We start from the raw sequence: 22,739 nt of genomic DNA, 5'->3' as shown, positions 1-22,739 counted from the left end.
GACTGAATGAAGTCGCTATTAGTTAAGTCAGCAAATGGTTGCAACAGTCTACCTGTGGCAGAGAAAGTTCAGATCAGCAGAGGTAAGTACAGGGATGCTGCTCAAGGCTTTGGAAGCTCCTGAGCCATGAAGAGCAAGCAGCAAGGGAGTGCTTAGTCAGATTTCTCAATCCCTTCTATGTGATTGTTCTCCCTACCTCTGAGCACAGCAAGAGACGTGCCAGTGGTCCAGCCTGGTGCAGCTCACCTTTTTCCTTCTGTGGGCTGAGCCAAAAGTCCAGTTTCTATGGACCCAGCAGTATACTGGGAGATTGTCTCTGCTTAAGGAGTCTATCATGATTCTCCTCTTGATAGGGGATCAGGAGGGTTGGAAGTGGAGGGCAAGTCACATGTCTGACAAGCCTGGTAGGGTGAGGAGAAGGCAAGAAGACAGAATCTGCCCTGCACCCATAAGGATGCTGCATTGTTAAAGAGGAATCTTTCACGATTAGAGTTGGATGTGTGCGGGAAGGTTTGTGCTAAGGAGGTGAACATATCATCTATAATGGAACAAAGGCTGAGTATGTCATCATTAGTAAGGTATGAAACATTTTTTAAAAGTCAAGAAAAATCCATGGCAAAACCTGAGCTGCAGAAAGATCAAAAAAACTTAATTTCTGAACATTTCTATGTACGTGGTTCATTTTTTTCTTGATTTGCAGACATCAACTGTACTCCAAAATAGAAAGATAAAGAAACTCCCAGTAGAACTGGGTACTTTTTCCAGAGCCTTATAAGGAATATTTTGTTTCTTGCTTACTAGTTTCACTCTGGTCCAGATATATAGTGACACAGAATTATAATTTTCCAGCCACTAGGTACTCCTTGTGAAGTATCCAGAAAATGGTTGTATGTCACAAGAAACGCATCAAAAGAAGACACTTATTCTCCTCTTCCCCAAGCTGGGCAGTCTAAGAAAGAGGGCAAAAATGAATGAGTCAGAGAAAGTTAGTCACTCCATCACCTCAAGAGAAAACTGATATGGACATGTAGCCCTTCAGGTCTATTCATGTCAGTTCTTCTACTGTGCTCACCAGCCCACTGCCCGAAACCAGTGTAGTAAGCAGTATGACTAATACCTAGCATAAGTTGTTTGCTCTCTCATCCTCTCCAGAGGAAGCAGCACATGCACCAGTGTGTCTTATTTGATAGATTTTCTGCTGTCTTTTTTAATTGAAGTGCTGCTCTGTAATGATGCTTCAGAAAGCAGATCCAAAAGGTTCAGATCCTGCACTTTGAGGGGAAGCTGGTGAGGTGTGGGACGGTGCTTAATTCTTGCACGTCTTTGCTTCCCAGCCTCTGAAGAATGGGAAAGTTTTGTCTGACTTAAACACAGGCTTTATTTACACTGACTATAGTGCTATCATGCAATGTTATCATAACAGGACTTCTCAGGCCAGCACTTTTTGGCAATTACTATTTTTGCCTTGAGACAGAAAAATCCAACACCTTGAGAAAATAAGCAAGCTAGTCCTCAGAAATATTGCTAGAGAGCTGATCAAACATTTGGATGCACTTTCTGTGACTTAGCTAGCAAGGCCCAGCCCCTTCTGCTGACGTCTTTCCTCTCTATCACACATCAGACTTTTCCCAGTGGAGCTGGAGAACAGGCTTCAATGAAAACTGCCTGTTTGCAGCTATATGGAGATTGCAGGCACCACAATCACTATTTCCTCTACCTGGCCTGGAGCAGAAACTCCATCATCAGGATAGAAAGGTAGCCTTGTTGCCTAGCAAAGGTGGGATGATTTATCTCTGTCTCTAGATTGGTCCTTTTTCTTTGCTGCACAAGTGAATTGTTTTCAGACTTCTAAGGGGAATGAAGCCAGGCTAGGAATAGGAGTGGCTGTGGGAGAGCTGCTCTCCCAGGGAGAAGAAGTCACAGCTTTTCTGTGCTTTTTGTTCCTGTGCAGCACAGGACAATGGTTTTATCTGCCCCAGTTATAGCCCTGGGGGCTACCTTAGGGACTGCAACTAGCATCCTCGCCCTCTGCGGTCTCACCTGCTTCTGCAAATGCAAGCAACCTGGGAAAGGACTCTCAGAAAAGGACCAAGAGGAGGACACGGAAAATACTAAGCCCAGTGTGCTTCAGCCAGTTCAGCAAGTAAGACAGTCTCTAATTTGCTCTGTGATTTTTCTTTAAATGCAGAGGGTGGGAATGCAACTTCTTTCTTAGGCTACGCAGCGTCTGATTTATGCTGCCTATTTATTTGCTCACTGTGTACAGGATCTAACAACATGTTAATGGGAGGAGGTGTGAGGGAAAAACAGAGATGGGGTGGGTGACCCCCAGAATTACCAAAGCAGGAGACAGTTGCTATGTTGTCAAAGAGAAAGCTGGTAATGGCAAAACTAGGGGAGAAGGACTGGAAATGCTGCTTAGCTGTCAAGCTGATCACAAGGGAAATGATTTCCTGAGGAGCAAAGACTGGACTTTATCAGGTGGCATGCAGCACTGTAAGGAGGAGGTAGCTACTGCTGAGATCTCCTATAGCAGCTATTTCTCTAACTCTTGTTAAAAGAATAAGATTAATGAGATCTTGTGGTTCCTGCAGGATAGTTCCCTGTCAACAGCTGGTTTCCTGTGAAAACTATCCCTCTTCCTCCCTCTGCCCCTCTAACTGAGTGGATTAATTATGTTTGAAGTTAAAAAAAGGCATTGAAATGATAACAAAATGCAAATGAAGATCCAGAGTGTGATGACTGGACAATCTCATCACACTGAATTGCTTTTTCACTTACTGTAAGAGTAATGTAGGGTATGGATAATGTTAGGCATCCCTGTGTGGTCTGTCTTTCTTGTTAGAATCCAAAATCCCTGATACAGTCCTGAGGTCAATGCAAAAGAGAGCAAGGGGAATTATAAGACCCTTCTAATATACTTATTAATGGGAAGCTCCCCTTCAAAGGGAAATGTTTGACTGATTTCCTTGGTTGACTATTGTCTTTAGCATGAGCTATAGCACTGGTCAGTCTCTGAAAGTATTACCTGTTGGTTGTTGCTTTTGGTGCTTGTATGTGCCTGTGTCCTTTTCACTTTCATCTGACTATTCAACCAAATGTTATGCCATAGCAGCCAATTCCAAAGGCCAGTGATCCATTGTGTAACAGTCTTTGTTTGCCTTTTAATTATCTGAGCTGCCTATTATTCTTGTATTCTTAAAGAGTGTAGCAGGATTCCTAACTGAACTTCTCTGTAAAGTTTGTAATTACAAATTCAGTTTCTCTCTGGCCACTGCTCTTAGGATCTCAGGAGAAAAGAGCCCTGGAATCCTCATGCTCCTCTTGCAGTTCATTCTGAGAAACATGACCAAATCTACTACTTGTATTGTAAGATCTGGTGCAGATAAACAGAATTGTGTTACCAGAGCTTCTGGTTGCTGGGGGGTGGGAGGATGGCTCCACTAACCATGGACGAACATCTGCACTGAGCTTAGGACTTCCCAAGAGATTGCTGCTAATTCTGAGCATTCATCCATAAGCACTGTGAATACCTTATAGTACCTGTTTGCATTTTCCTAGGATTAATTTCTCCTGCTATTCTGTTTGATAGTCTTGTCATGTCATTTCCAGGCTCTTTTCTTATCTTTTTTAACCCATACAGGGGATGTGCCAACTCCTGTATATAGGGATGTATAGTAACGCTGAGATTTTCCAAGTTTACTGTTAAAATGAAAGAGAAATGTGTAACTTTGACAGTTGTATCACTTTGCATAGCATGTTTTCTATCTGTTGTCTGGAACAACGCTACTCACAGACAACTTTACCATTGTTCTCTTTCTACAACAGACTTTTTGTTGCTGTAATCTTCTAGCTCAGAAACCTCTTAAATCTTTAAGTCCATCCTTGGACAGGACATTTTTCTTTTCTACAGCCTCTTGGGAAAGCGTTAATCCATCCTGGTGCTTGTCCTCTAGGGTGTCATCCTGCTTGCATGACTGAAATCAGTTCTGTCACTGTGAGGTCCAATTAAGCCTCAAATACCCAGCAGATATTAGGTTATAGTCCTCACAATATTTCTACGTTCATCAAGTTTTGCCACAACTTAATCCAGTATTTGACCCACAAATTTTCAATATGACACATCAAATTATTCAACCTGCCCTCAGTGTATCATTATAAACTGAGTGATTGTATTCTTTTAGCATTGAAGACTTTTTAATTAGAAGTATTATTTCTAATGTTACTGGTTTTGTGGTTTTTTTAAAAGAAATCTGGCCAGATTAAAGCAGCTGAATGAACATTCTGTCACAGAAAGTGCAAAATGTTCTTAGTTTGCATATTCCGTATGTTTAACAATTCTTTCCAATTAAAATAGTTTTCTTGCCAGGAACATGCATTCTCCTATGCTGTCACTGATTCAGAATCAGTCTGTATACCTTGAAGGAATTAATCTCAAATTGAGTTCTGAGCCTGTGAAGTTTTATCATCTGTGTCTATGTTTATAAATTGTCCTGTCGGGAGTTTTTTCCAACTACATTAGTAAGCTGTATGTCCTACTCAGTGCTTGACATACTTAATTATTGAAGCCTGTCAGGGCCACTGATTCTGATAAACAGAGATGACAGAAGAAAGATGAAGCAAGACTGCATTTTATTCACTTGGCATGTGTCCCATGACAGTGATACTTGTATTTGCTATAGTCAGAGGCTCCCCATGGACATGCCCTGCATACAGGAGGAGGAGGAGTTTGAACACAAAGATACATCTACAGAACAATTAAAAACTGCTGTAAATGTGCAAAGTCTCAGCAAAGAGTGCAGAATGAAGATTTCTAAACAAATCCAGCAATGGCAACAATCTGGTGCATTGAGTGACACTGGGCAGGGACCCAGAAGCGTCAGTTGCAGCCTCCTTGCCACTTTTGGTTTCTTTGCTTTCATGCATTTTATGCAGAACTATCTGAACTCCTGTCCGCATGTCTTTATTTTAAGATACTGCTGCTGATTTGCAAAGTGAACTTCCATAGGGCACTGCTATGTAACTGGATTAGCAGACAGCACTTGGGAACAGAGCTGGCAGCAAAAATAATAAACAGAGGCAGATGCAGTTGGAAGAGGGGGTGGGCTGGTCCCACTGTGCCTGCATATGTCTCTCATCTCTAATTCTGCAGAGCAGACAGACAAGAGGAATATTTAGACCCAGTGGAGCTCTTAGTTGCTGTGTGCTGATGGATTTCCTGACTAAATGTCTCGCTTTTAGCAAGTGGAAGAAAAGATTGTACTAACAATACCTCACATTTGCTTAGGTGTTTTTATCTCAAAGGATCCCAAAGTGCTTCGTATGCTAGCAGCACACAGCAACGCAGGCATACTGCTCTGGTGTGGTGGTCAGTGACTGGTAGGACAGCAGCCTTATACAGTGGCTTCAGGAGAGAAGGAACAGCAGAGACTGGCCACCATGGCAGAGACTGTATGCGTGTTAGAAGTAATGCCTTTGTAGAACGAAAGCAACCTGCTGTTTCAAGCTGTTGTCTAATGATTCCTAACATCTTTTGCTTGGTTGGTCTGCTTTAATTTTAGAAGAAAGAAAAACTGCATTTAAGGTTTGGATGAGTAACTCCAAATTTCCTATGTATTTTAGGACTGATGAGGCTCACATCTCTAAAAGAGGGATCTCACAGACCCACACCATATGACTTACATAATACATATAAACTCAGCTGAATGCTAGGTGGGGACTGCACACAGTGACGTCTTTCCTTCTCAACCCACTTATCTTTCAGAGCCATTAAAATTAGAGAAGACAAAATTCTGTTACATAGCAGACTTCTTAAACACTGATGCACTGACTGCCTTGAGAAGATGGAGTCGCTGACCTAATTAGTACTTTACCAGTGCCAAGTGCATGTAACCGTAATGCTATGATCTCCTTAAGCAGAGTAAGACTGAAGAGCTGAAGTCCAAGACTGCTCCCTTTCTTCTGCTCCATTTCTTGAGGAATAGGTATGCTCCCTCAGGACATGTGATCTGGGACCACAAAGTCCCAACACAGACAAGTGCTTCAGGGCATCTTCTACATTCATTATTAACAGAAAAGAATGAGACTAATGAAAAACTTTAATTACAATTACGAACATTTTCTGGCTCACCCTCGACCCAAACTTAACACAGAATAGGTTGGCAGGCAGTGGAGTTGGAAAGAATCCCACTGCACAATAATCAACTGAAATGGCAGTTTTACCCCTGCTTTTTGTTTTTCTTGTTTTGGAAACATTAATAAAATCTTTTGCAAGGGTCAGGTAATTTGTTAGTCAGCTTTTGTTCTTTCCCATTGATGAATCAAAATATAAATGAATGAGGAATTATTTAAGTTGTGAGCAGACAGGATTCTTTCTTGGGACCTAAGGAAAAGAGGACTGTTATATTCCACTAAAACATCCTTCATTGTTTTGGGATAACAGTAATGACTTTGTGACAACCTTTGCTTGTGCTGCCTGAGCATTACACCATCTTTCAGGTTCTTTGGCTTATTCCATGCTCATGATTCATCAGGGAACTGAAATGTTAAGGATTCAATCCCAGTACAATAAAGGGGAAAAGTGTCTGAGGGTCAGGTGGAGCTCTGGTCCATGGTGCCAAGAGATATCCCAAGAGGCTGGGATGACCACTGAATCAACTACTCTTGGAATGCCATTGCAGGGCTCATTTGTTCAACCAGTTCTCCTCTGTCTTATTACACCATGGTCGTATGTGCTCTCAGTGACTGTACGATCCATGCCTTTGCCTTTCTAATGCTTACTACATACTCACGTAAAATGTTCCAAAATCTGTGGGTGGCTATAGTCTCCTGACCTTGGATTTGACTTCAAACATCAGAATAAAAAACACCATACCTCAATTATAGCAAAATGAACTTCATGGCTGATTTCTGTGCTAGGAGAAAACACAGACTTGTGAAAGAAGGATTAACTGGTACAGGAACAGCTGGAATAATCAAACAATAAGAGCATATCTTGTTGCAACAAAACATCTGTGGAGGAGTAAAACTGAAAAGACATACACCAAGTAAAAGGGTATCAGCTTTGGCAAGAAAATCTCTAAACATATAGGCAGTGGTTTCTACAACCCAAGAAACAATAATGGTAAGAATGACCAGAGGCACCGTCTTTTCTCCCTTTGTCTCGGCTCATTTAACATTGACAGAATCAGAAGAATGAGTCTAATTAGTGCAAAGTAATAAACATGGTTTTAATTTTCAGTTCAACATTAAGAAAACTGCAGAGCCAGTCCAGCCCCGAGCACTCCTGAAGTTTCCCAACATTTATGGCCCCAAACCAGTAGTAACTTCACCTGAAATTGTTAACTACACGCAGTACTCCCTGAAGACAACAGAAGAACCAGCTACTGGAAGACATATTGGTTTGGATGAGAACAGGGTGAAGATACAAGTCAATGAAGAGCTGTTTGTTCTCCCTCAAAACGGTAGGAACATTGGGTCTTCAGACTAACGATTGCTTTTTTAGGTGTACATCTGTAATTCTTCTAAGCATAATGCAACTGTAGTTAGAGAAATAAATGTGAAAATGAAGACATGGGGTGCTTTTGGCTCTCATCATGAGCATTGTGAGTTCTCTCCTTAATGCATGTGTTTGATAGAAAGTAGTCACGGAGCTCATCAGGACATTCAGGTAACAAAGCTGTACTGGTGTCTGATTGTAAATTTTTCTAACCTAAACATCTTCTGTGTGGAAGAACCTGGCTCACTGGAGGCAGACATTTTGTAGAAAAACATGTATTTAAGTGTAGTTTTACTGAGAGCAGTTGCCAGAGTATGGCTGAAATATCTGGCTAAAACTAGGCAGAGTACTTGCTCCAGCACAAATGCTAGCTGCACAGCAACTGTCCTTGTCAGGGACATTGGCAGCAGAGGCTCAAGCTTCTGCTTTATTTTCTGTGTTGCTTTTTTTCCACCAGTTTGGTGAGATGGTCTCAGCTTGTTGTAATGTGCAGTGAAACCAAAAGCTGACACCTCAGGCATTTTTGCCAAACAGAATTCTTGTTTGCCAGCCAGCCCAAAGGGTAGAATGCCAAAACCTGGAGCATAGGATTCTTGGAGCCTGAGAGAAAATGCAATGTTTTTATATACATCTGGCAGCATGTCTGGGTTCCATCCATACTGATTTTTACCTTCACAGCTGTATTTTAACAGGATAATTGACTCTTATGGTTACCACATTAATAATACCACCTTCCTGAAGATTTGCCAGAGATACAATGCCATCTGTCATGTTTTTGTTTTTTTAAGAGAACTCTTTAGTTTTTTAAAATTGCTCAAGATTTTATTTTTGTCCTTCTGGGAGGACAATTGCTGCATTCACCCCTCCACCCTGAGACCTGTGAGTATAGAAAAGAAAGTGCCATGGGAAGCAGCTGCACTGGAGAAAGACTGTTCGAGCCACATCCTTAGCTGTCAGGGAGGTTATAGGGTGGAGAGGCTGAAGGATGATGGCTGCATGTAGGCTAAAGCTTTATATAAGTGTGTTGGTGTAAGAGCCTTTCTGCACTGCTAATGGCACAAGCAAGTTTGCTTCCTGCTGTGCCTGATTTCATAGCTCAAGTATTCCTGAAATAAAGCAAGAATTGTTGCATTCTCCTTTTGGTGTCACATTGAACTGGTCTGGACTGTGGCTGAGACTTTTAGGAGGAAATGTCCCACTATTGTTTTTCTGTGTGAATCAGAATGGTCCTTGCAGATAACAGCTTTTGATGACAAAAAGCTGTGGCTTCCCTTTCAGCCTTGCAACTTGCTTTATTTCAGTATGAAATGCATACTTCAAAATCACATGTGGAGAAACTGTCTCACAGCTTCCTGAGCTCATTATCTTCAAGTGGTCAAGCACTATGGAAGCAGATGTCTTCTGTATGACAAAGACTGTATTGTTAAAACCAAAAAATATTTAGAGATGTCTGAACTAATGCAGTTGCATGGCAGCTCAAAAGCAGAATCATGTTCTCATTCCAAAGAACACAAGTTTTAATTCACCAAAGCGAGTTAAAACCAATATAAAACAATATAACAAGTAATGAGTGTAGTTTAGACACCTTGGCCTAGGCACAAGATAAAAAGGCAAGCGTGTGAACCATCTTGGAGCACAAGGTGGTGGAGAGCAGAAGGCTTGTCCAAGTGCTCTAGAAAGAGCTGAAAGTGAGAAAACAGCAAAAAGGAGATATGATGATGAAGGAGAAGGAACATAAATTATATTCCTGCATACAAGGTGCAGGAATAGTAAGACATTTAGAAAAGTGAAGGTCACAAGAGGGTGGATTTGTTCACCTTGGAAAGTGAATGCCTGCTTGCTAAAGGGGTTCTTTCATTTCCAGGTGTGGTAAAGGACGTGTGTGTCACAGAGCATTTGAACCCCGAGAGGGCAGCCAGCTGCAACCAGGCCCCTGAACTGTGCTACTGCCTTGCATATGATCAACAAAAAGCTGAGCTGCGTGTGGCCCTTCTGGAAGGTAAGGGGCATAGACCTTCCACTGGTGATTCTCTCTCTGGAGGGTACAAGACACCTGTTGATTTTATAGAGTCCCCCTCTACCTTAAAATCAATGTTTCCCCAGGACCACTGGATGTTTCACTGGTTCTGGGCTTGCAGAATAGAAACACCTGGCAATGCCACTGCTTGAAGTGAGCATGCAGGACATGGCTTGGGGACAACTGTTTGCACAGCTCAAAAGCAGAAGTCAGGAACCAAAATAGGCTCCTCCAGCTCCAAATGTGGTACAGTGGTACAAAGTAACTTCTTTTTACTTTTGCCTTTGGGGTCAGGGGGTTGCTATCTCCTTCCTCTCTATAACTTTCGTTCTTCAACTTGACCCACTTCCTACTGCTTCTTGTCAAAGCAAGTCAAAGGTTGAGGTGGAGATACCAGACTTATCTTGTAGGCCACTGAGGAAGGTCCTGCTGGCTGTGCCTGACCAGGCAGCCAGGCTCTGTGTCACTCTCTGAAGCGGGAACTGACAACTGTAACAGTTTCTCAGCTCAGGGCTGGAGCATCACCAGTTCCTCTGGGAAAGTAAAATAAGCTGAATGAATAATTCATGCACAGTGCAGATCTCTGTGGAAACCTAATCAAATCACACCCTCTGAAGTAAGAAATGAAAGGGTGCTAAACAGCAGCCGCTGATGTGGGCCACCTGCCAGCAGAAAGCCTACAGCTCCCTTCCAGGGTGGATACCCATGCCTGCTGGCTGTCATCCTGGCTCTCTTACATGTGTGCTCCTCCCTGGGTGCCCCATGGCCACCCAGGCAGGATCTGGCTCTGCTCCCCAGCTCTGCTCCCTCAAGAAACCAGGAGACCCCTGTGAACCATGGGACCTGGCAGCTCAGGAGCAGCTGTCCTTGGACTGGCTGCAGCAAGGACAAAAATTCTGAGCACACAGACATGCTATTTTATGACCCCTCGGAGGAAGACGTGTTTTTCTTGCTGCAGAGAAAGCAGCACAATTTTGTTGATGCAACTGAAGAGGAGTGTGAAATGCCATTCTCACTCTAGGCTTTTTGGCATAAAAGTGATATAAAATTAGGGACGAATATCTCTTGACACAGATCTTTTGGGCTGTGGAATGGTTTCTGTAGGATTCATTTAGCAGAGGTTAGACAAGCAGAATGTAATAACCCATAGACATACCCCACACTGGCCTGCTGAAATGGATGTGGGCCAAGAGGGAGGTCTCTTCCACTTCTGATGTCTGTGACTGACCATCCTGCTTTGTAAACCTTTGTAAGAAGTTTTCTTTCTGTGCCAAGGTAAAAGTAAATAAGAGTTGCCAATCCTTGTGCCATGCTGTGTCTCATCTTTTTGCTGCTCTACATCTTTCAAAAGAGCATGTTTCCTTGAACTCAGCTTTTGCTCTCCTAAACACTAATAATGTCCTTCTGCTGTGGCAGAAGGACAAGGACATTGTGCAGCATGAGGAAAGCACTACAGCATGGGCTCACAGCTTAGTCTGCCCCATACAAGCAGGAACATGGGTCAATGTCTATGCAGCTGTTTTATTTTATGGTTCTCGTTAAATAAGCAATTTTGTCACAGATATTTCAGGGCTGTTTTTTGTAAGAGTTCCTTACAATCAATCTTTCTTTTCCAGCTATGCATGGCAGAATGAGTGGGGACCAAGATGCTGGCTGCCATTGCTACATACTGGGCACACTGGTGAGCAAGTCTGGTATTGCTGAGGCCCAGACAGAGCTCAAGAAGAAGGTGCTTCACACCCTCTGGGAGGAGGTGCTGCGATTCCCGCTAACGCAGGAGGAGATGTCAGAGGGGACACTGACTCTCACCCTGAGAAACTGTGACAAGTTCTCCAGACACAGCATTGTCGGTGAACTCAAACTGAGCCTTGCTAACATGGAGGAGTCCTTTGGAATAACCCAGTGTGAAAGGCTAAAGACCCCAGAGAAGGTATGGCCTCAGTCTGTGTCAGCAGTCCGGAAACTCTAATGATTAATTGTCCAGACAAAAGAAGCCCTCTTCCAAGATGGCTGCATGTCAGTGTGTGGCTTTGTTTGTTTGAAGCCAGGTTTAGAGGGGTGATGTGTGACTGCAGAGGTCACTCAGCACTGCTGCGCGTTGGCCTGTAGCTAGCTGTTACAGAAAGCAAAGGCCCATCAACACAGCCCTTCCATCTACAGCTCCCAGTAGTTAAGGTGTGTCAAAACTCCCTCTCCTCCCTTAGTTACATGACAATCTGACACTGATATATGTAATTTAAAGCCTATGACTAGAAAAAGTTATGTGAGTTTTTGTGAATTAACGATGCAGGACAGTGGTGGTAAGAGCCGAAATACCAGAGTGCCTATAGAGCAGAACGAAGGGACTCCGCAGAGCTGGGTGAGGGTAGGGCATATGGTGGCACCCCTGGGGAGCCTTAAGCTGGGAGTGAAATACATCGTTGGGACTGAAATGTTGAACTGAAGGCCACTTATCCTTACTGGGATCAATCCAGTGTTATTCGTTCTGGGAGATGTCAAAATATTCCTCATTACATTGTATTGGCTTTCTCAAACATCAAAACCTCCCTTTCTTTCCTTATCCATACCTTCCCAGCTGCACAGACAGGGAAAATGGAGGGAAGGATTCCAACAGTACTTGAAGTAATGTTTCATGTGCACTAACTTCTTGCACATTTCCTCAGGACTCTTTTCCTTGCCATGAACTAGATTTCTAGCAGCAATACACTTAATAACATGACAGCAGGGCTCTACTATTGTTGTTACTAGTACATCACTACAAATAGGTACCTATTGTACTCGGTATGGTACAGGGTGAGCAATGCAAAACACCACCAGCGCTGTCGCTAAGAATGCTGAAATAAATTATTGCCTGTCACCGTTAGGGGTGAGGGCTCTCCACTGAGTTGGCCACATACACACAGTACAGAGTTAGCACTTCTGATTTCCAATACTGCTAATTTATCTGATTGCCACTTGAATGCTAATAGGGCTGGCTGCTCTAAAAAACCTCTGACAGAGAGAGAGGCAACAGAAACAAATGGGTGGTCTGAAATCAGCTTAATAAACTTCAAGCACAAGGCTAAATATTTGCTTAATAGCTATAAATTGAACTGAGATTCCAGTCCACAGCTGAAAAAAAAAAAAGATGAGAAATTATTCCAATATAATAATTTATATTCCAAAACTGAGATAGATGGACCCCACTCCACACCCCAATCTACTGTAGTATCTGCTTTGTAAGCAACACCCGAGGAACAACCTGTTCACAGCAATGGTCAGTTGTCATTTAGGTACCCCTGATGGAGTCCTGACATTCTGGGTATTCTGCCTTGGTCCAGCTTCACAACTATGCATAGAAGCAGGGCAGCATTCATTTCTTCACAGTGCCCCAGTTTGAGCTGAGGATGTGCAGTGAAAGCTGAATTTGCGTCATCTGGGACCTGAGAGAGCCAACCATTGCACAGATAGCTTATATACAGATTCTGAATCATTCATTGAGAACCAGAGCGGGAGGGAGTGAGGGAGAGCTGATCAGAAAAAAAGGAGCTATTTTTGACAGCATCCATCCAGGAACAAAGTTACTGGGGTTTGTTTAAAGTCTGACATTTCCTTCAAAAGCCATCAGGGGCAGAAATTTCGTTCCTACCTTCCTAGTAATTCTCACACACACAAGGGAAAGAGCTCAGAGGGGAGCTTACAGCTTACCTGGTAATGTAATTAGTATTCAGGAATTCATGGAGTCCTGTGAGCAATGCAAAGCATAGATATTGCAGACTGATATCCTTATCTTGTCTTCCTTCCCTCCCACTGCTTTGCTAATGACAGTGATGATAGTGGCTCCTTGCATAGCACCTTCCCTTTTGTTAACTCTTTGTTATGCACATGTAATTCATTGATGACCCCCAGATGCTTCTTACCCTTATTGCACAGAAAGGAAGGCTGAAGCTCTGGTGGTTGTGTGAATTTGAAAGGTTGCAGCACAAAGTGCAGGTTATGGATTTAATAGGCAAAAGGAAAAGAAAAAAACAAAACCCAGAAGGAAGGGGAAGAAGTATCTCTGGCTTTGTCTCTTCACGCAGAGATCGACCACGGTAGGTTTTGGTTTCAGGTGGATACAGGCTAATCAAAAACTCGATCAGAATGTTAGGAGCTACAAAGCCATAAGCACAAGATGAGAGATGTGTGTACAATGTGTGTGTTTGTGTGAGCGTGCGTGTGTGCACGTTTACAGAGCCCTGCCACTTCTTACCCCCCACCCCGCCCCCACCCCCCCCCACCCCCCCCACCCCCCCCACCCCCGCAATATCCACTGTATCTATCTGCGCCTGGAGCTACAGGAACCAAATTCTAACCAAGAGCTATAGAGTGGGACCTGGTGAGATAAAGAGGGAATAAATAAACAAAAGCAGCTTATGACTTGCCTAAACTGTCATTTTTTATTGAGGAGGTATTTGTATTTGTCCCTCCATGTACAAACACCTATTCTTCCGTAGTGGACATATAACCATTTGAATCGGTCTCTGTTTGGTTTTATGTGCGGGGGTTTTTTGTTTTTTTTTTTTTAAGATCCATTTAGATTTAGGACAGGATTTATGCAAGTGAAATGCATAGGAGTCTTTTGTTGCTACCTGAGCGCATGAAAAAAAGATTTACTTGGGCTGATTTGGGATTGAATTTCAGGCTTCCTTGCTAATGGCCTCCCACTTGATTTGTGCACGACAAATAAGTCATTCAAACCAGACAGCGATGACAGCTATGTTTTCTGGAGAGTCAATCAGCTCACGGGGAGCATACAGGGGCCTGTCCTTGCCTGTTGCAAGTAACCGGATGAAAACTTAATTTGAAATATTTATGGCTCACTTAGAAGCGCGAGTGCGGAGCACACAAATGGCCCAGAGAAGGGTTGTCTGTCCTAAGGCGTGTAGATCATGATAAAGAGTCCAAAGGGAGTCTGCTGAATCGACATTGGCTTTCTGGGACTCTTCTGGGTCATTAACCTCACACTAAACCAGACTTCTGTCACAAGCTCCTACTCACCGAGAGAATAACTGCTCCCCTTCAGCCCCTCGCCAGTGGTGTGGGCCACCTCTCCTTCCCAGGGCTCCTGAGGAGGGAGCGGGGGGCTCTTCCAGTGGGAGCGAGGGCTGGCGGGGACCTCCCTCCGCTTGCCCACCGCGGCCGCCTGCCCAGGGCAGGTGGGAAGGAAGGGCAGAAAGGAGGCCAATCACTAATGGGAAGAAAGGAATAAAAGAAAAGAAAAAGAAAAAAAAAAATAACCGTGGCCCCCTGAAGTGGGTGTCTGATGGTTCAGAGCGTTTGCCCAGGAGGAAATTCTGCAGGGGCAGCAGGGAGAGCAGCTCACAGGCCTGAGGGGAGACAGGCCAGGAAGCAAGAGTGGAATACGGTGCCGATCCCACGGAGGATTTCAAGCTGGCTGGGTTCTCCCCCATGCCAAGTGAGGATGTCAGAGAAGGTCCAACTCCAGCTCCAGGGTCTGGCTGTATGGCACAGCCCCGGGTATCACCTGCTCTTCCCCAGGGAGCCCTACGCTCCTGCTAGGCACCGTGGGCCGGGGTCCACATCTGCTCAGCAACCCCTGACAAAAAGAGCAGCTGAAATGAAGCGTTAATTACAAAATGCAGTAATGGAAGTAGGGGACATAAATGAAGGGCAGCTAGATTATCTCTCAAAAAAGGAGTATCTGACTGCATGCATGTAGTTCAGCCCCAGATCCTCTTCTTCTGACTAACTACTTCACTGAAAGTAGATACTAGGAAGCAGTTACCTTCCAGTGACAAAAAGAAAGCAGTCACTCACATGATCAGGGCCTTATGCATGGAGGAACGAACTCAGACATCTTTGCCAGGTTTATTCTCATCCAGTGTAACTGGAAAGATCTCCTACACAAAGACATGGAGACAACTTGGTCGGTCCACGACCTTCCACCCATCATTATACTATTTAGCTGTCCTAATATTATGGCCAATATTGTATAAAAAATTAACCCTTCCTGTGTCTCCATTTCCAGGAGCCATCTACGGGCCATGGGGAGGTTCTGCTCTCTATCAGCTACCTGCCAGCAGCTAATCGCCTGCTGGTGGTGATTATTAAGGCTAAAAATCTCCATTCCAAGCAGCTGAAAGATCTACTTGGCAATGGTGAGTAGAATAGCAAGAAAAGAGAGACTTTTGTTTCTGCTATGATGTAAATCTAGAAAAGAAAGTGGGAAGGGTGGTTTTTGGCAGAAAAACCCCAGGTGTTTGGCTTAGAAAGCCAAATATTTGAATAATTTCTAAAAAGTGAAAACCAAACTCCTCAAGATCAAGGTTTTTTATGTTCTCTCTCTCAGTCTGATGTCACCAGTTAAAATTCTCTTGCATTCATTTTGTTGTATGCTCATTAATACAGTGCCCCTCTCCACTTCCTATACAGATGTTTCTGTCAAGGTGACACTGAGGCATCAGTCCTTGAAGTTGAAGAAGAAGCAAACCAAACATGCAAAACACAAGATCAACCCTGTGTGGAATGAGATGATCATGTTTGAGGTGCCTCATGATCTCCTGCATGCCTCCAGCGTGGAGCTGGAAATGCTGAGCCAGGATAGTACTGGGCAGAGCCACGTGCTTGGCAAGTGCAGCCTGGGCTTACACGTCACAGGCACGGAGAGGAACCACTGGGAAGAAATGCTGAGGAACCCTAGGAGACAGATAGCCATGTGGCACCAGCTCCACATGTAGGCTCATCATGATTACTGCCAGCCAGATTTCCAGCAGGCCTCTGAACTGTGGGAATAAGCTGCATTTCACCTTCCACCTTCCACAAAGTTGCTTGGCACAGCATTCTTCTCATACCACCTTCTCTGATTTTCCTGTCTCATCCTAGTCCAGGAAACTGCCTGGAAAATGTATTTAAAGAACAATCTCTCACCTAATCAAGTGGTTCTCTCAAACAAGGGGTTTGGCTGCCTGGATGGTTTGAATTAATTTCATTAGCCTGCCCACTGGCATTTCTGTAAAGTCCCTGTTTCTGCAGAGGAGCAGAGAGGAGCAATGGTATCATGGAAATATGAGCCACTCCGTGGCATCTGGCACTGTCACCCAAGTCCTTTGATGAATGCTGGCTCCATAATCATAAACATCTAGCAGATGTTTTACCAGTCACTGTTTTTCACAATACTTTACAAGACGGTGAGAAATGAAGATCACAAACCTAATTTCACTGCAGACACAAAGTATCAGTATGAAAGAAAGTGAAGCCAACATGCAATAGATGGATACCTAGAAAAAGATACAGAACTGGGGGAGAAAACAGAGGAAGAAGAGAGTGTGAGGCAGTCAACACTATCATCCTGTGTAGCCTTTGAAGCAAACACTGCCAAACAAGAAGTCAAATACCTTCCTTTACGTTTTTTTTCCTGGAATGTTTGGTACATTGTATTTAGGATTCATGAAAACTGCTGAAAATATCCATGTTTCAGGATCCTTTAGCAGAACACTTGTATCTTCTATCTTTCTACAGTGTCACCCAAGAAGACCCTAAACATGGTCAAAAAGTTATTGTTGATGTTACCTCCAGAAACTTGGACCAAATCTTTCTGCTTACTGCCACCTTTTCTGTTTGGTTTTTCTGAGCTAGGGAGTTTCAAATACTATAATTATATTCCAGGCAACATCTAAGATTAGGTAAAAGAAGTGGGATCATTTCATACCTTAGCAGTTGATTGATGCTTTTGGTTTGACAGTTAACTATCACATCCAAATCCTCATACCAGCATTACTTGAAGATAACCCTTAAGAACTGCCATGTATTTCGTCACTTCCAGGCAGAAGGAATTCACTGACCAGACAGACTCTCCAGGGCTTGTTTTTCTGTGGGTGCTTTCAGGATTTGATGTGGCTTAAATGTGTTACTGTTTACTGTTCTTTTTTTTGTGTGTGTGTCTAGATGGACTGAAACTCTAGCATCAGCAGTGATGATGTTATAACCCCATAAGAACAGTTTGTCCTACCACTTTATTTCAAGTAGTAGGCACAGCTTTAAGGGACTTCCACGGGAACAAGGCATCCAAAAATCTGAAAATAGAACCATATAGTTTGTAGCACTGAAAAACTCAGAGAACTTCATATTGCAGGGTCAGCTTGACCCTCTGTTTAATTCAAAATATTAAGCTAGGCTTTATTTAGTATCCATCCTATTTTGGTGGCTTGGTCAGAAAAGCCTAGCAGACCGTCATGTGAAGGCTGCCATCCCATTGGCAAAGGGCAACCGCCAGAGCCAGTGTCTGAAAACTGGCTGAAGCACCAGGCACAGAAGGTTATGAAAAGGGGAATGAAGTTCAGCTGGAAGCCTGCCACTAGCAGTGGCTGGGGCTGGTAGTGGTACTGACACTGTTTAACATCTTCATAAATGACCTGGACAATGGGGCAGACTGAGCCCTCAGCATGTTTGCAGATGATACAAAACTGGGAGCGGGGATTGATACACTAGACAGTTGTGCTGCCATTCAGAGGGATGTGGAGAGGCTGAAGAAATGGGCTGACAGGAACCTCCTGAAGTTCAACAAGGAGAAGTGCCAAGTCCTGCACCGGGGGAAGAACAACCCCATGCACCAGTGCAGGGCAGAGGGCTGACCATCTGGAAAGCAGCTTTCCAGAAAGGATCTGGGTGTCCTGGTGGACACCAAGCTGAACATGAGCCAGAAACAGGCTCTTGCAGCAAAGGCAGCCAACAGTGTCTTGGGCTGCATTAGGAAAAGCATTGCCAGTAGGTTGACAGGGATGATCCTCTCTACTCAGTGCTGGTGAGGGCACATCTCAAGTGTTGTGTCTAATTCTGGGCCAGAATGCAAGAAAGATATGGACTTACTGGAGAGAGTACAGCAGTTGTCCACGAAGGTGACTAAGGGGCTGGAGCATCATCTGCAGGAGGAGAGGCTGAAAGAGCTGGGACTGTTCAGACTGGTCAAGAGAAGGGTCAGGGTGGGAATTTATCAATATGTATAAACACCTGATCTGGGAGAGGAGAAAAGAAGATGGAGCCAGACTCTTCTCAGTGGTGTCCAGTGACAGGACAAGAGGCAAGAGCACAAACTGCAATACAGGAAATACTGTTTGAACACATGAAAAAAACAAAGGACACCCCCCCCCCCCCAACTTCTTTACTGTGAGGATGGTCAAACACCAGAGCAAATTGCCAAGAGAGGTTGTTGGGAGTCCCCATCCTTGGAGACACTCAAAATCTGATGGGATACAGCACTGAACAACCTGCTCTAGTTTACTCTGCTTTGAGCAGGGGTGGATTTGGACAAGATGATCTCCAGAGGTCCTTTCCATCCTTAATGATGTTGTGATTCTGCTAAGAAACTGACAAGGTTGATGCACACTGAAAACTCTGTTATCTTTACACTGCTATTTTCTTTATAGATGCTACAGCCAGGAGTTACAGGACCGTTTTGGCCAAACAAACAAACAAGCAAGCAAGCAAACAGAAAAGCCAAGTATGCCCAGTGTTTTAATTTCTGATATTGCTCCACTGGCTAGAGGGTATTTAAACAAAAAGAAAACTGACTTTTTGTTCTGCTCTATGGATTTTTGTTTACTAACAAAAAGCTCTAGGAAATTGTGAATAAACTAGGCACAGGGTTTTAGTTGACAGTGAATTATAATAGTTCTGTGTTCATGATTTGCCTGTAGATATACCTATAGATTTGGAATAATTATTTCCATTTAAGTGCAAAATTCACTGTAATGTTGGCCTACTCTACATATATGTTCCGTGATTCTTCCTTCTTTTTAGGGTAAGGATAAGAAGGATAATTTCATGGTATGTGGCGCGATGCTATTTGGCTGGCACAGGAAAGCCTGAAGGGCCAAATATTTGCCTTGCTGCCAAGAGGTTTCTCTAGTTCTGCCTTCTGCTTATTTTAATGAGCCTTTTATAACATCTTGGTGACTGATTGTAAACAGCATTATCTGCCTCTGCCCCTGGTGATTTTGGCACACCCTGTAATTAGATGGCAATCCTATAGCATCTAAAGGCATAGCCACTTGCAATCTGATTTTGCTGTGACAAAATAATGTCTTCTTTTACAGCAGAAAAATATGTGTATACACACTATTTAACAACAAATCTGTCTTACAAGCAAAGTGGTGCCATCAGCATTAAAAAACTGTTGCTCCTTGCTTTGCTGCAATGGAATTTAAATGGGGAAGAGAGGAAGAGTGAAAACACATGCATCTTTCCCGGCTGGATCATTTTTGTTGTCTGGCATTTTAGCCTAGAAAGAATGTTTCTTGCATTTCAGCTCAGCCTGAACAAAGGCTGCCAGGTGTTTATTTAAGGAGGCAGCCATTTGCTATGCTGGGGTCAGAAGCAAGCACAGTTAAGGGTGCTGGCTGTCCCAAGCAGGAGGAATGCTGCCTACGTGTGGTACTGGAGGGGCAGAGATGCTCAGCCAGGGCCCTTTTGAACTCTGTTAATAGGAGTTGTTTGTCATTGCATTCCAGCACCTGCCCAGGGCCTCACCCTTATCCCTCTGAACACCTATATCACCTGTTTAGCAATGCTTGTATGCCCCTGAGCCTCAGCATCCAAAGGGCTGGAGGTGCTGAACTGGCCCAAGCAGACAAACTGGGGGGAATTGTTGTGGTAGGTAGACGACAACATCATTGACATAAATGCAAAGTATTTGCAAATGCATAGTCCCATCATATCCAGCAGCTTCAGAAACAGAAGCTGTTAAAGTATCACTGAAGTGCAGTAAGTCCAGAGAAATAAAGCCATGGTTTTCAGCTCCTGAAGCTGTAAATACAGGAGCATCAGCGAACACCACTAGCATGTTTTAAGTTAAAAGGTGCTGCTTATAAACTGCATCAGAAGAGAAGAAGCAAAAAAAACCCCAGTTATGGCACTTAATGTTCTTTAGCTACGTGTGTGACCAAAAACAACCATTAGGGTCTCCAATGGCTATTTGGTGGTTGCACTGATTATTCTGCCTACTATAACATGTTCAAATGAAGAAGCTGGAAGTCAAGAGACTTTGGGGAGAAAGGAATAAAAACCCCAGAGGGTGGGGGCAGTCCACCTGGTGGAATGAACAATCCTTTTCACAAAGGGCCAGAGAGTTGTGAATTTAAGGACAGGGATGTGCAGTCCCCCATCCTGTGACAAAACCCAAACAACATATCTACTGTAAATGAGAAACCGCTTCCACATCGCATCCAGCATTGCGTGGGAGAGATGCTCTCCTGCTGTGGCCTCTGTTCAGAGGCCAGAGAAAGTAACTTGTGACTACATTAAGGAGTTATTTGGTTGAAATATAGGTTATAACCATGCTGTTTTGCCTCAACCTGCACTCAGATCTAGATCTTCCCAGAGAAATTTTTATTTTAGGCAATTTGTGCTACAGTAGACAAGATTAAAAAGCACAGATCACTGATAGTCACTAAAACATCTCTGGGATGTTTTAGACTCATCACCACCCTCAGTCCCCTGCCCCAGTTGTAAGGGGGAGTTGTTGCAGCTGGTCTTCTGTAAGGGTAACACTTTTTCACTGCACAGTTTTCCCCTCACTTCTTGTCCCAGATATCCCTGCATGGTGATAGGAACCATGTTTACTTTGCTATGAGGTAATAGATCAGAAATTAATGGAAAATGCCCTTCAAAAGGGCTGGGAAAATTTTCAAGCTCAAGTATTCTCCCCGGCATTACTGTGCTTTCAACACCTTGAACAAAAGTACTTTGCCTTTTGCTAGCATCTGTCATCAGTATTATCTGGCAGTAGTGTCCAAAGACACCCATTTTTTTTCCAGAGGTTTTAATTTGGGCTCTAGAAATACAGCTCAAGGTTTTGCCCAAATTTTCCTGATGCCTGAGATGAGTTGAGCACAATGACATTTAGTAAGGGCTGGGAGACAAGAAGGCTTGGACCACGCTTCTTGCACTCTTTTGAAGGTCAGTTTGAAGTTTAATTGAATTGAAGGGCAGAGCTTTGGCAGCATTTTTTTATGTGTTTCAGAATTTAACTATGTCCAAAAATGTATTTCATTCATTTGCTGAAAGATAAGCATGATGAGTAAATATACTTCACACTTTATATTGTTTCTTCTGTTGGTAATAATCAAATTGCACTAGAATAGTAGCAAAGTGAAATAGTGCTTTGTAGCCTTCCAGCATGAGAAGGTTACTTGGTCCTTTAGTTTCCCAGTGTGTTTATTGTACAGAGCCAGATATTGTTTGTCAAGTCTATATTGTTTGCACAGTCCAAAGCACAAAAACAGAGCATGAGGCTCAGCCATTGCGTCTAATGATAACAGCACAACATGTACATCACAAGTAAATAATTCCAACCTGTATCAACAGTGTGTCTGCGTTGTTTACTCTAGGATAAGACCCCTCTGCTTGCAGCTCATGTCAGGGGTACAAAGCACGGGGATGAGCCAACATCAGAAGGTCCTTGGAAGGCTGTCATCAAGGGATGAGTGTACAATGAGAAGGTGAGCACTCAGCAACGGAGTCCCATCCTGGCCAAGCATAGAAAACCGATTGGCTTTTTCAGCAAGGTGGCAGCTAAACAAAGCTGTAGAGGCTTTCCTGCAGCTGCAGGGAGGTGACGGAATAGGATCCGGGAATCAGATTCCTCACAGATACTGGCTCCATCTCCAAAACAAAACAAAGAAGTGAGTTTGGATTCAGTCTTTTTGCTGATCTCAGTACTTTCAAGGTGGTGCTGATGATACTCTGTAAACTGTGCATCTCTAAGGAGGAATACCTACTTAGCTGACCTGATACCATCACTGGAATTAGCTGGTTCCAAACAAGACACAGAGATCAAAAACTGCACATAAAAGTAAGAGAAAACAGATTTTTGGAGCAGGAGTGGGAAGTATTTACTTCATTGACAGTTTGGGGGCACTCCCTCACCCATCACAGTCAGTGTTAAAGCATGAGGAGAAACAACAAAGTGAGTTTGCGGGAGCCCCAGGCTGCTGCTGACTTCACAAAGAGCGTTGCCACCAACCTGTCAGCTGCACAGTGAGGCTGATTCTACTGAAGTATTTGCCATGGACATGGAGGGAAAGTAGCTGTGTTTTTGCCACACTTGGAGCTGAACATGAGTGGTGCATTTGCCAGGGACAATCCTTCCTGCCTAGGGGATTAGTGCAGGGTCAATCAGTAATTTCCAGCATGGCATATTGAAAAGCAGCAATAACCGCCACAGAACCATTCTCCTATTAACCCTGC

The 22,739-nt window shown here is 43.6% G+C and overlaps 2 protein-coding genes across 2 annotated transcripts in view; one reads left to right on the top strand and one right to left on the bottom strand.

Moving 5' to 3' along the window:
- LOC308067623 (astacin-like metalloendopeptidase) overlaps positions 1–13,789 on the bottom strand; it is a 44,386-nt gene extending 30,597 nt beyond the window's left edge. Inside the window, exon 1 of the mRNA XM_080396793.1 lies at positions 13,203–13,789. The gene's annotated coding sequence lies outside the window, so the exon portion shown is untranslated. The remainder of the gene's footprint in view (positions 1–13,202) is intronic.
- SYT13 (synaptotagmin 13) lies at positions 1,961–21,850 on the top strand (the record flags this gene model as incomplete). The annotated part of the gene is made up of 6 exons (XM_080396795.1): positions 1,961–2,143; positions 7,241–7,463; positions 9,363–9,497; positions 11,132–11,445; positions 15,526–15,655; positions 15,930–21,850. 6 exons carry the CDS (start codon positions 1,961–1,963, stop codon positions 16,232–16,234), a joined length of 1,290 nt encoding a protein of 429 aa, XP_080252921.1. The 3' UTR covers positions 16,235–21,850.
- Between the last annotated feature and the right edge of the window lie 889 nt (positions 21,851–22,739).

The sequence above is a fragment of the Falco punctatus genome (assembly GCF_963210335.1).
Source record: "Falco punctatus genome assembly, chromosome: 7".
NCBI classification, from domain to species: domain Eukaryota; kingdom Metazoa; phylum Chordata; class Aves; order Falconiformes; family Falconidae; genus Falco; species Falco punctatus.
Note: the sequence above shows the minus strand (reverse complement) of the source record. Positions and strands in the feature narration are given on the sequence as shown.